Source organism: Notothenia rossii (genome assembly GCF_949606895.1).
Source record: "Notothenia rossii genome assembly, chromosome: 10".
Classification (NCBI taxonomy): domain Eukaryota; kingdom Metazoa; phylum Chordata; class Actinopteri; order Perciformes; family Nototheniidae; genus Notothenia; species Notothenia rossii.
Window position 1 is genome coordinate 42,744,641 of NC_136908.1, and position 15,090 is coordinate 42,759,730.

Consider the following 15,090-nt stretch of genomic DNA (forward strand, 5'->3'; position numbering starts at 1 on the left):
CAGTACAGCGGGAGTCAGAATGTGTGGAGGCTCGCTGCACCGACTCCAGAGACGGCCCTTCAGCTCCCTTTAAAAGCTTTCATGAATCAGGGTTAAAGTAGAGCAGAGACCAGTAGAGCAGCTTACCACCCAGGGCTTGCTGCAGAAGTTGTAGATGGAGAAGAGGGAGTTGCTACTCGGGACGCCGCCGAAATGCAAACCAATCACGAGGTTCCTGAAGTCCTCACCTGGGACCATGCTGTAGGCGTGCTGGCGAATCAGGACGAAGTCTGGCTTGAAGGACCTGCAACAAGACCGACATGGAAATTAAACCATCAGATGGTGGAGTTTGGCAGGGTGGGGGTTATCAATCTGCAAGGCTCTGAGAGCGTAATCTCAATTTGAATAAGCCCTCCAATGGAAGTGGGTTTTTGACCTTGGGATAATGTCCGCGCAGGGCTTTTTTATGTGCTACAAACAGGGGCGCCGTTTGCCGACAGGCAACTGCTAGGGGGCCCCCAGAGGGTCTTACAGCTCAACTGGCTACAAAGCATATCATAGTTTCTGCTTGTCCAATGTGAGGGTCTCAGGACAGAGGGTGTCCTATCCGTCTTCATATTATGTATAAAATAACAAATGTAAATGTGTGATATTGGATAATATAACTAAACTTTGATTGATTGATATCAGGTATGAGTATTCATTCAACGATATTGTCGAGCATTTCTGACCTAAGTATTCCAATAGCAGTCTCAGAATATAGAATTCCGAGATCCATATCCAAGAACAAATGTTACGGGGTAGACCTTTCCATGGCATTAGCGTAACGTTACAGAAACACAACGGTGAAAAGCACTGTTTTGAAAATGTCCAAAACACATGGGTTTAGACGCACGCTTAAATCACAGTCTGTTCCATCCATTTACCCTTAGCGAGGAGGCCAACATGTTGGTCATCGATACGATTCTGTTCCAGTCCGACTAGTTTACACATTCAAAGATCATAATAAATTAGGAAAAGACAAAGAGTCACATCCTAGCCATTTTAATGCAAAAAGGAACTTTAATGTGTTATATTGTAAAATGAAAGGATAGGATACAATAAAAGAACATCATCCAATGGCACTAGATTTGTTTCTAACGGTGTGGATGTATTATTGAATGGATTGCCATGATATTTGGAGCAGACAATCATGTCCTTCTCAGAATTATTTTTAATACTTGTAGTGATCCTCTGACTTCGCACCTTGTGACATCTTCAGGTCAAAATTGTGTCAGTACAGTATCAGAAAGAATTGTCAACTCGTACACTGATACAAACAAGCTAAGGTAGAATATATTCCTGCTGAACATCAGCATGAATCGCTGGTACACACATTTTATTTTAAATTGTACGTGAGAACTATTTAAGAACTTTTGTGGCTTTTTGCCTTAGACTACTACACACAAAGCAATACGCACAGAAGTAATCTAGCATTAGGTGCTGGGAAATATTATAAATGATGGGGCAAAAATAAATATAATTGATATGTATTTTCAACTTTCAACTTAATTCAAGCTTATCCACTCAAAGTAAAAGGCCTTGAGTGCTCCTAGAATTCTAATTGCTTCAAATCTCCTGCAGCTGACATCTTGAAGCAAGGATATGAAACTTCACCCTCAAAGCAATGTACACTTAGTCCCCGCCTCCAGACCACTGGAACAGTGTAGTTGCCATGCCAGTTATCTTGGTGAGCAGTCACCTGTGCTGCAGATCGGGTGGTGCACAGAATGTGTTCTGATCATCAGGAAGGTGTTTGAACACATCGACATTATGTGATTCTTTAATGAAAGTTTGAGAAGAGCTTTCTGTTCATGACTCTGACCTGTGATCAGACACCACATTCACACACACAGTCGGGGCTCCTTTATTCAGTGTGTGTCGGGCTGAGGGGTGAGGAGAGGCTCCTCGCTGCACCTAATCTTTTTGGACCAAATCTATCCAATTAACACAGCCTAATCCTTCCTTTACAAAGTGTTCTGGGAGCAGTGCCAGGCAGCCAGCGTTTCACATTACCACAGGAAACTCTCTCTGACAGCAGCCGTGTTTCACCTGCTTACGTTCAGGTACTGTTCATGCTTCAGATTACCCTCATTCTCTGCACTTTTCTATCACATATTTCATCCTATTGCAAGTGTTGCCTGTATATAGCCTCTCCAGCTTTTGCAAGATATGATGCAACCATACACTTGCATTGCTTATGCTTTCTACTGGCACATCTGGAGAACATTTGGGTTAATTTATATACATTTAAAGTATGTAGTAAACTTATTTTACACACATACAACATTGAGTACAATGCTTCCCTGTTAGTACACACACACACACACACACACACACACACACACACACACACACACACACACACACACACACACACACACACACACACACACACACACACACACACACACACACACACACACACACACACACACACACACACACACACACACACACACACACACACACACACACACACACACACACACACACACACACACACACACACACACACACACACACACACACACACACACACACACACACACCACTAAAGACACAGACTGTAAACACACTATATAAACAAAGATTGACACATATTTGTATAAATACTGATACCATTCGTTCATTTAATTTACGTAGTGATCTTTGTTTTATGATGCTATGCTTTTATTACTGCTTTTGTGCCAAAATGCCATTGTTCCTGAGTATAAGGACAATAAAGACCATTCATTCATATTTCGCATGCAATACTTAACTACCATGTACAGAAAGCAAGGTAAAGTCCATGATGACGTCTATACAAAAGGGGCTAAGAATCAATAAAGACTTAAGGAGATTGTGTTTTCATATAGAATCAAAAAGACTGTCTTAGTACTAATATGGGATTTCTAAATGTGTTTTTTGAGCGACAAAATATATGTTTAAGGGTGTATAAAGTCTAAGGGCACTTTCAAACAATTGTTGATTAAAACTTTATTCTAGCCTAGTTGCTAACTGTGTCTGCTGATGGTGCTGAGAAGGTAGTGTATAGTGGGTTTATCAGCTTCCACTGAAATACATTGATAGGAGCGGTGACAGTAAACCAAAACAGTTTAGCTGAAGCCAACATAAATTCAATAGTACTACAGACCCCCAATTAATAAAGTGCATAGGCTGATTTTGCCGTTTCTAGCAAAAACCCAAAGTCAAAATGGAACAACAAGGTGCTCATGGGAAGTGTATTGCTGCATGAGCTAAGACATCAACTTAAAATCCACCTGTACTATCAGCCTGACACAAATGTAGTGCTGCATTCAGGAGCATCTAATTGTATTGGTTTACCACCGGCTGTTGTTCAGTAGGACAGCACTAGAGAACAGTTTTCTCTCCAGGATGCTAGGCTCATATAACCTTACAGATGACACCTTCGTGCTACCTCATTAGCACAGGAAGGCCAGATGCAGAAGACATTCAGCTCGATGGGATGGCTTTCACCGGGCTGTGGTTAATGGAGCCAGTGAACTATAGCAACAGAGCATTACTGAGCTTTGTCACCCATTAACTTTGTTTTTCTGTCTCTTCACTCGGACTCGTTACGCAGAATCAGGGCTCCCCGCGGGTCGTGGATTACATTAAAGCAGCACATTGATGCTTTACGATCCAGATCGCTCAGGTCTCTCAGTCATCACTTTGCGGGCGATATGCTAATGCACCCTTTGAATGGGTTATCGTGCTGCAGTAAAGGGTGATAACAGGCGCTGATTGGGGGATAGCAGGGTTACAGATTAGGACATGAGGAGGGAATGGATCTACGTGGAGTCATGAGCCCACTCATCTGAACACTTCAGAAGTGCATTGGAGTGTATAGCTCAACTTGTAGAGCTGCTGGCCCATATATCAGGACTCAGTTTCTGTGAAGTGGACCCAGGTTTTAATCTTTCCTGGAACCATACATGCATGTCATCCCCTAAATCTTCCCCTTTCAACACTGTCATCTCCAATAAAGTCTAGTCTGGCCCAAATACATCTTTAAAAATAGAACTTTATGTTAAAACGTTCAAATGTTTCCAGACATCAAAGATGCTTTTTTACATGTTTAAAATACTATAGATAAGATTGCAAGTGACACAGCATATCATAACAATCAATATATTCAGATTATCACATTTCCTTGTGCACGTGAGAGAGGTCGCTCGTGGTGATGATCCCACGACCTTAGTGTTGTGGTGGGGTCTCCCTGCTCTCACCAGAACCATTTCCATGTTCATTAGCACCAGTTAGTGTTGTGCTGTGTGAAAAAAATCTGACACTGTGCTACCTGCCCCAAACCCCCAATGGACCTACAATTACAAAGTAGGGAAATCCAGTAATAAAGAATGATGATGAAAGGGAGGTTATGTTCAAAGCACATTTCAACAAATGTATATCTAGAAAGATCTAATACACTGCAAGGCTAACAGTTGTGCAAGTCCATCACACAACACACTGTACCACTGTGCCAACTGACTTCCTTGACATCATTTTGCCTTTAAAATACTTTTTCGCATTCATTAACATTGGGAAATAAATATCGGTAAATCAGCGTACCATTTTTTTGGCGATAAATAAACTAACTAGTACGAACACTTTTATAGTACTTATTTGAATCATTAGGGTCTAAAATTTGTAAAATGCGCTAAAAGCCAAAACCAGAGTTATTTTCCCTCTCCATTCATCCGAATGAGCCGAGGCAGGAGATCGGAGGCGGGGCTTAAGGAAAACTCAAGCATGATCTATAAGCAAAAGGCCGGATGATCTGGGTACTTTCTGAATCTACAGCCACTCCGTTTTGTCTTCATGTGCCACCAACTAACTGTGATAGGAACAAACAAGACACTGTATCACAATGTCTTTATACATCCATGTTTTAACCAGCTCCCTGGAGCAGAAAACGATTCAAACTCGAGACAATATGCTGCCATTTTGATCTTCTGATCCATTTATCATACAGAGTCTCTGACCTTCTAACAGGCTCCACCGGGACCTGTGATTTGTGTGGAACATGTGTCTTTATACCGGCCCTGTGCCTCTCTATAAGGCTGGTAAGGACCTTATCTCCCTCTCATAAGTCTGTCTCTCAATGATAAGGATAATCGGGGTATAAATTGACGGGAATACCATAAATGTCAAACAGTACATACCGAGGATCAGCGCAGTACTCGTACACAATGGGGCATTGTACCAAACTGGCTCTACGTCATCAGAGGGAAATGCACTTCATAGAGAATAGTCTGTGCTTTCCTGTTGTGAGGGCAGACATTCCAGTAAATGCTCTACATAGTGCCACAAGATTGCAATGTAGGTTTAACATTTTCCTTTTTCTGGGCAGGTTAATGTCTGTGAGTATGGAGCTTTGGCTGGGAGGTTAAAGCTAGCTTAGCACGGAGACAGGAAGCAGCGCGAAATATCTACCATGGACCGCAACATCTAAATGTGTTTGTCTTAGCAACATCTCTAAAGCTCACTAAATGTTAGTTTCAAATTTCTGTTAAATAAACAATGTAATACAGTCTGATACAATGTGTAAGCAGCTTAGCTTCAAGTGCTTGTCGAAGCTAGTCAAAAGAAGAATGAGTGGTGAAAGCAAATGACCATATTTCCCAAAATGTCTAATGTCTAAGTTGTATTATGGTAAATGTTTTTGTAATAGGTGACAGTGTGAAAAGTACTTTGATGGTCAAAACCCTGTGTTCCCGGTCTGTTTCAACTGCTCTTACTCGAACACAAAAAACCTTAATCATCACCACATGTTGGTGCATATACCTGCAGTGAATATACAAAGAAAAGACACTGAAAATCTATTCTAAAATTAGCAAGGTTGTCGATGTGTGTGTCTGATGGATGAACATAATGTAGAGTTACCCAATCATTTCCTATAGTGGTCTTTTTTGACCGGGAACACGTTATAAAGTTGAGTAAAACCTCAAAATGCAATGGAAGTGGTGATCAGCAACTTAATATCCTCAAATACCAACTGTGGAGGATATCAATAGGCCCTGAAGAGATCCAATGTAGAACACAATATTTATGATTGATGAAACCGGTCAGATTGGGCCTAAGGGTAAAATGAGTAGTTTTATTTCAACCCAGCTCTCATTCAGTTCTCTCTGTTGCACCTTTATTTTCGTTTGAGGCCAATAAAGCTGGAATATGATTATATTAAATGTTGCCTTTTGCGATATAATAATAAAATAACCGTAGCAAATCCAAAGTAAAATCAATGTTTCACACATGAGAAGGATTGTCCTCTGGCAGCACTCTTACATTCATGTAAGAATGTAACCTGTAAAAAAACACATCATCTCTTTGTGGTTAACTTTAAAACTTACTTTGGCAATCTGACAATGAAAGTGCTAGATAAACATCATCAATTAGATATAAGTTTCCAAAAACCCCCTCTGTCCAAATAATGTGGATTGGTGGATTGAGATCATCTTTGCTGACTATCAGGAACAATTTAAATGTTTAAAAAACGTTTCTATTAAATCAGTTTTGTTAAAGCACTCCTCGAAGAAAATGGTCACTGGAGAAAGTTGTAAAATGTCTACAAAAAAATAAATATTTGTTGCGTTTTTATCTGCTGCTGTGTCCAAAGAACCCTGAGTATTTCTCCATCCTCTGAGAGCACAGTGACTCCCTGCAGCATTGCATCATGTTGTGGTCCCCTGCCTGGATATAGGGCTCCCTGTGGTTGTGGCCCCAGGCCCGGTGGCTCCACAGCGGGCTGGCGGGGGCTCAGACTCTGGGCGGTGGCCCGGTCAGGGCTGCCAGAGCTTTGGATCTCCTCCAGCTGCAATCACACTCCAGGGCTCTTCTCCACACTGCACTGAATGCATTGAAGGTCACATAGAAAACAAAGGACACTAGAAACTAAAATACCTCTAAAGATCCACACGAGATGGGGTGGAGCTGCGGCACATTTACTTGAAGAACAATTCCAGAATGTCTATTTGCCTAACAGTGATTGTGTTGAGGATTTGGGGAGACTCCCACGGGGGGGCAGATGGAATTAGGAAAGGAGCTGCTAGAGCGATAGAGCACCTAATGACCTCTGGCAGAGGGGGAAATGAGTGTTGTTAGGGGTCTGAGTGAATTAGCGGGGCCATTTGTATTCATGGCTTTATTACAAAAGTGAGATGGTGGAGAGGGCCTCTGAATGCTTTCATTACAGTCACAACCCCCCCCGCAGGAAACCAGCCTCAGGCCTCTTAAAGCCAGGTCTGAAGTCAGCGTGTCTGTGAGCGGGGATTTGTTTGTAACAAGATGAACCTGTCGGCCAACAGTGATTAAAATGGGTTGAAATGGGTCACAGTAAAAGGGGGTTAAGGCTTTTTTTTGTGTTTGTGTGCGTAAGTTCTCTTTGTGGTCTATTCAGTAAATCATCACCTGAGGAAACTAAAGGAGGAGAGTCTAATTATGTGTTCTGTAGGGATTAAAGGGGGGGGGAGGCGTCTGGCTGAGACCAGGAGCTTTCGGGACAGAACATAAGCCGCGTTCACACCGGAGTACTTTTCCCACTTTAGTTCTGATATAGTTCCGAAATGTCGCGTTCACACCAAGAAGAGCCAGAACTAAAATTAGTCCATGAGAACCTTTTTACGCTCATGCGGCTTTCTTGTGAGAAAAGAGCTATATTTCTGATTGGCTGGGCGGATTGCAAACCACGCCCCGTAAAACGCAAAAAAAAGTTTTGTGAAGCCACCATTTTATTATCCTCGCATTAGCATTATTAGCATTAGCATTAGCCCAGCGCAGAAACGCAGAGAGACTAACTTATGGCGACACAAAATAAAACATGGGAGCGGTGGAGATGAGGAGGTGTCGGTGTTCTGGCGATTTACTCGGAAAGCTTCAGTAGCAGCTTCTACTGAAGCCAGTCCCTAACTCCGGGGACTTCCGGGCCGGGGATTTTGGGCAGCAGTATACGCCGTGAAGTTGTTAGCGGCCTGCCAGTAAACCCAAAGCAGAAGAAGAAGAAGTGACGTCAGCGGCTTCATTTGCCTAATCCACCCCCAGGGACTTATTCCGGTGTGAACGCGATCTGTACTTAGTTCATCAGAACTAAAGAGTTCTGATGAACTAAGTTCTCATGAACCTTTGTGGGAAAAGTACTGCGGTGTGAAAGCGCCTATTTAATAGAGGGAGAGTTAAAAATCAGACAGGGATCTGCTCATTTCATCTGGCTGAATCCCCCCCCTCCACTGATGGGATGCAATAAAGCACCCGTCTGAACGTGGGGTTTTGTTGGAGGAAGTCAGAGAGTTTTCTCAAATACAATCAGAAAAATATTACCCTAAATGCAACGAGGAACGACCGCCGTCAAGTAAAATTGCATCAGTGTGACTGAGACGTCACTCAACTTATTCCTGCAGTACAAAACATTCTGACAGGCTTCTTCCAACAACATATCAGCGTGAACACAATGTCAGTTCTGTCTGGTAATCTGTTCAGTGTCAATCTACATTTCAGTAGTGTTTGCCCTTTGAGTGAAATTAAGGATTTAATTATATAAATACGCATATTGGATATTCGACTGATACTAATTCAAACGCCTGGATCAGATGTGACACTGCTGCTGATCTAATCAATTCAATTCCATGTTTATACCACATATACTGGAGTTTTATTTTCATTTAAAAAAGGGTTAAACTTGAATTTGAAATTATTTTTAAGATTTATTTTACTAAGCTACTGTTTTATCAGGGATGCAAACTCATCAGGTATGAAAAAGGTGACAAGGATCCGAGCCCCCCGACCCCACAGAATATCGGCTTTAAAATGAGGAATAACAGAGGATTTTAGCAGTCAGAACAACTAAAGCAGCAGTGTTAATAATAACAGAAACGCCAAAGAGTCTACATCTAATAGAAATATATAAAAGCATTTATTTTAATTGTGTAGCAGCCAGTTTATAATTTTGGCAGCACTGTTGAGCATTTTGAAAATTCATTTTCATGCCTCTGTGCAAGGCTTAAGTCTTTCTATCTTTATAGCCACATGGTGTAAAGTAACTAAGTTCATAAACTCAACAAGTACTATACTTGGGCACAATTTTGAGATACTTGTACTTTACTTAAGTATTTAAATGTTTTGCTACTTTGTACTTCTACTCCACTACAGTTCAGAGGTACATGGTGTACTTCTACTCCCCTACATGTATTTAATCCCTTTAGTTACTTTACAGATGTGGATGAATAATGTGAAATATATAATCAAGTCTTAAATCAGACTTTAGTTCCACCTGGAGTAAATTCACAAGCTACCCTGCAGTATACAGTCATTCAAACTAGCTGCACCTTTACCAGCTTAGAGAACACTTTAATGATCAATAATTATAAAACATATCATATATATTATTCTGAAATGGACCAATCTGCAAAATGACTACTTTTAATGTCGCTACTTTCACTATATTTTGATAATAATACTTTTCTAGTTTTACTTGAGGAACATTTGGAATGCAGGACTTTTACTGTAACAGAGTATTCCTACACTCTGGTACTTCTACTTTTACTCAAGTAGCCTACACGATCTGAGTAGGCTACTTCAACTTTTACTCAAGTACAAGATCTGAGTACTGTTAGAAATTAAAATCAATGTTTTAATGGGGAAATGTAGTTTAAACATGCCGTCAGTTTTAATGCAGTTTTACACTGAAAAACCAGAAACTCTCGTGCACAACCAGCTGTTAAGCTTTATTCTGAAACTCTTTCATCTCCGGTTGGCAGTTAGCATGTGGTAAATTTAGATTTCCTAAAGAGGTGAATTTAGTAGCGAAATGATATGGAGTGGTGCAAACCGAAGCCTACTGATTTAACACTACAACTATAGATGTCGAGATACTACCATGCTGTATATTAAATGAAGGTACAGTTTATTTTAATACATTATTGTTTACAGACGAGAGTAGCATGTGACAACATCCGGAATGACCGGAAACCAAACGAGCCGAGAAGTATTTTGTAGAGTATTGATTACAGCGTTTAGAATGTGTTACATGAAAAGTGATGAAAGAGAATATGAGGAGAAACGGCGTGTTAAGCATATATTGAATGTGAAAAGAACCAATCCTCTGTTTAAATGCAAAAACGGACATTGGAGACGAGGCGAGCCGGCTGGCGGGGAGGAGCCAGCAGAGGATATATAACAGCACCGGACGAGAGATCTGCCTCTTCTCTTCCCTAACGAGGAGCGGATCACAGCTGTTTGTCTGACTGAACAATATCATGCTTGTGACCAACCCGCGCCTTTTTTAATTAAAGTACCCAATTGAACTTTCACAGAGACTCCATTTAGTCTCCTTTTAAAGCTTCTCTCCTGGTCGGGAGAATAACGAACACAGTTTACAGTACTTCTACTTTTACTCAAGTACAAGAACTGAGTACTTCTACTTTTAATCAAGTACAAGATTATACTTATACCACCTCTGTTTATAGTCTATGAAAAAAACGATTAGAAAACGAAGACTAAAGCTAACGTTAGCAGATAGTGACAATGTATGCTAGTTAGCTAGCTCAACGATAATATTGCGACGGAAAAAGAAAAAAAATTCAGTGCACATCACGCTCTGCCGCTCCGACAGGGAGCTCTGCTCTGAACACCTGAACGGCCCGTTGTAACAGCTGTTCACCAGCGGTACAGTCTATGCCACAGTGACTCCGAACCACACAGTTAATATTAACGAACGCACCGTAGGTAATGTAGCTGCTGAAGCTAGACCATCATCGCCGAGCAGCAGAGCCTTATTATACATCATGAGCAGAGCCGACAGGCAGGAAGACTCGAGCACACAGCTCGCGCTTCATTATAATATATTAAAAAAGCTCGCGGCCGCATCCGGGTCCCAGACCCCGTCCCATACCCCAAAATATTTTTATTGCAGATCTACATGAAGCACACAAACGACCTATTTTGGATTCAAAACGGCGAATTTCGCCGAAAGGTGAAAAGTTTGCATCCCTGTTCATTTATTATTTTCTCAATAAATAACAATTCAGTAAGTCTATATCTATGTTTGTCTTCTATGTAATTACATACATGGTTTAATGGTTGATATGATATCTTCCAATAGGATATTCCTCATTTTATGTGTATTTCCAACCATGTGTTATCATTGTAACCAGTCAGGAACCAGCTTTGTTTGGTTCAAGAGAAGATTGTGGTTTGAGTGGAAGTAAAGAAATTAAGTGACAAATGAGTGAAATTAATTAAAATAACCATTGAAAGGATGTTCATTATTAAGGAAGCTACGTTCATCCTATCCGCATCCATACATGGACCTTGTCCTGTTTTATGTATTACATTTAACAAAAGGCTTACCCAATGGGAAGAAGCATGAGCAGAGACATTTGATTGGTAGCTAGGCCACGCCCCCTTCCAATGAGTGTTTGCGTTGGTTCAGCATCACATTTTTGTTAAACAGTTACGTTTCAGTTTGTGCATCCCTGACCACAAATAAGTAATGTGTTTGTTAATAAAGATTTTTTGATAGCAGTTCTATACCAGCTGTTTATGTAACTTAGTATAGGGTTACTCAAGAACTACACACACACACATTTCAACATTACTGTATTACCTGTGAATCGATCCATATTTATATTCAGTTAATAATAAACCTTAATAGGAGATCCCTGCCTCCCTTTTCCTGACTAGACCCACCATATTGTTGTCTTTTTTGCTAACAAAGTTAGGGAAACAATGTTAAAGCCAAACCTAGTGTTTCCTGCTAACTAATAAAACAATTATCAATCTCATTTCCACACAGTATAGGCCTACATCTGATTAATTACCAGTATCGAATCAGTACCCAAACCCCAGGGGTTGGTTATACATTTGTACATTGACTTAATAGGCAAAGCAAGATGGGCTACCATCATGTCAGAATGCTGTGTTATGAGAACAAAAACGATCATTTACATTCAGTTCAGTGTAAGTATCAGTGTCTTCTCAGGTATAACATCTTTATCAGGCCCTCTTATGCTCCTTTCACACCAACGCGGTTCCCGCTCTAGCTCCGTGCTTGCGCTCTTCTGGTTCGGAACCGTTTTTTCCTTTCAGCCCCCTTTTTGTTCAAACCGCCCAGAGCCCGACTGGTGCTGCCGCTGCTGCGTCATGACGTCACCGTATTACGTATTAATCATACGAAGCCAGATTAAATTAAATAACTACTTCTCAACCCTTATACTTTTCTCCAGAGTGCCGTGGTTCATTGTTTATTAATGTTTTTCAGCGGCATTTACCGACTGCTGCAGTGCTGCCCGCTGTTTGGCATCACAGCGCTGTTATGAAAGTTTCTCTGGTATAACATTGGTGATGTTAGCATAGCAACCGAAGCTAAACTGACTATCTTGACTACTTGTTGTTGCTTTCCTATTGTGGCATAAGCCGGCACATTTTACCGGCATATTTTTCATTATGATTCTACTTTTGATAGTCGGACATGACAACCTGTGCAGCCCATGTATTGATTCCATCCGATAGCTGCTATAATACAAAACAAAACGTCTGCATGCTCTCCAATGATCAATAACAGCGAACGGATGGTCAGAGTAAGGCTCAAATAAACAGAATCACACGAAGCCTGTTCAGAGTTGCCTGACTTTATAAAGTGTTATTTTTTGTGTGTGGTAGCGTTCTAGTCACTTTGCTCAGCGCTACTGCTTGTTACAACTTTCATTTGCCGTACTCGCCATAAAATGTTATTGCTCAAGTCAGGTTGATCCCAGGTTGAACTCCTCAATCAGCAGCAGATTACACACACACTGCCTGACATTAATCACCAGGTGTTATCAGCACACCAGCAGCTCTGTGTGGAGGAGAGACGTTGCTCTGTGGCTTTAGTCCTCTGTCTTTAGTGCAGACCAGGGCTCCCACTCGGAGACGAGCAGCTGGAGGTTTGGCAGCGGAGAGTGGAGGAGCCAAAGGGCTGACTGCAGCAGTGCAGCAGGAAACAACACACCACCATCACTCCTGTACCGTGTGTATTGGAGCTGCGCAGTGTGCCAAATCGCACAGAGGAAATCAAGCTTTGTTGCATCTTTTTATCAGAGCTGTGTACAGTTCTGTTAATATAAATAACAATCATTGGGAAAAAGGCCGCTAATGCACAAGCCTGATTTTCTCTCCTGATGTTGGCCATCTATGGATGTAGAGACACCATTAATAATCTGTTTACATTTCAATATTTCAGTTTTGATTTAGTTCATAACACTTACAACATACAGTAAACAGTGTGACATCAAATCATGTCACTAATGTAAAAGAATAAGAGAGATTGAGGTGTGTGGACTGCATTCAGTCAATCATTCAGACGTGTTTTTCCATCTTTCCTTCACCATATCAGACTGAGCTCAATCTAGAAAAAAACATGTCAACACACATTCTGACTTTCTGAATCACAAAGGATGTTATCTGGTATTTACTGTTCTGAAAAATATGTTTTACATATCAGTGTTGGAAAGTATTCACATGTTGTCCACTTTGACAAACTACAACACTAATATGCTTTTATATGCATACAAAACTGGATAATATAATAAAGATACAAATATAATACTGTGTAAAGATCCATTCTGCATGTTTTTGATTCGGATTGCACTTGAGTAAGATTCTGAGATCTGGACTTTTACTTATAGTGGAGTATTTTAAGACCACAGTATTTGTACTTTTAGTTAAGTAAAGTATACCTCATCTTTAATCTCTCTGGTCATAATGTCCGCTGAGAATAATTCTCATTGGTTTTAAAGAGCAGTAAACTAGACGGGCTCCGTCCCTCTTGGAGAGCACACTCCATGCAATCTTTCCTCTCGTTTACTACACCTCCCAGTACCCTGAGAGTCCAGGCTCAAGATGAGTTCTTGTTTATGTAACGACAGCATTCCCATAGATGCCCTTACTCTTTGATGCTAAACTGGCCCTATGTTTATGTGATCACATTCAGAGCCAGTCTGGATTACTCGATCTGTACATACACACCTGCGACCCGCTCACAAAGCAATCATACACTCTAATCAGTATGCGTGTTTCAACCAGGGCGATGAAATCGTTTTTTATCGCTGCTCGCAATCAGAACCCACCATGTACCAAACGGGAACAAGAACATGATAAACACACAATATGTTTTCATAGCTCATTCTGAAAATGCCATGTGAGATCCATAGTTTCTATTCATTTGGGCATCTTTAACCACACAGTAGATTTTAATCTTGCATAAATGCGAGAAACCTGGATGCACAAATAACCCTGAAACCACAGAAGTGTGAGAACGTGTGCAGCAGAGATCAGAGAGCCTGCCTGAGGACAGCAGAGGTCAGAGGTCAGAGTGCTGAGAGCAAATAGCCAGAGACACGCAGGAAGCTGCTCTAAATATGCAGTGTAACGTGCCGCTGTGCATTTGAGCGGCCTCCATTGATCTCACACACACACGCACGGTTAAAGCAGTCACACACAGTCTGTGCTTGGTAAACCCAGTGTTTGTGTCTGTGTTGTGTCTAAAACGACTTTCTTTTGTAGTGTAACAGGTATACACGATGGAGCCCCTTAAAAGGACATGGACCAAAACAAATAATCTTGTGCGCACAAGTTAGTTTCTCTTGCTGACGTAAAAGTTACTTGTGCTGACAAGAAACTCACTTGTTCGCTAAGTGGTTCGCTACAGTATATAACTGCATTAATATCTGTACCTTACTTTCCACATATAAACATAACAGTCTGCAATGACCTGGTGGTCTCCTGAGCGCTCCTCTTCCTGTGCACACCGGTAACTTTCTTGTGCGGACGAGAGACTAACTTGTGAGCATGAGTTAATTTCGCTTCGGCTATAATCTGTGACTCAGGCTGTTATCTGCAGTTTACACTCTTTAAACCAGGGAAATCTTCAGTGTCTCACTCACGACTTGAATTCCAGTTCAGAGTCATTCCCGACATGATGAACCGCAGCAGCTGGATGTCAGTGTTTGTGAACAAGCAGTCAGACCATCTGCAGCCAATTGACTTCTCCATCATTACAGCAGTATCACAGAAACATGCTCCACCCACACAGTAGCTCTG

General features: G+C 41.2%; 1 protein-coding gene across 2 annotated transcripts in view; it reads right to left on the bottom strand.

Annotated features, from left to right (window-relative positions):
• Window positions 1–15,090, bottom strand: part of LOC307023033 (synapsin-3-like) — a 95,816-nt gene that overhangs the window by 24,036 nt on the left and 56,690 nt on the right. For both annotated transcript variants that reach the window (XM_079656027.1, XM_079656026.1), the window contains exon 5: window positions 127–283. In XM_079656027.1, coding sequence (XP_079512153.1) covers window positions 127–283 — 157 coding nt within the window. The remainder of the gene's footprint in view (window positions 1–126; window positions 284–15,090) is intronic.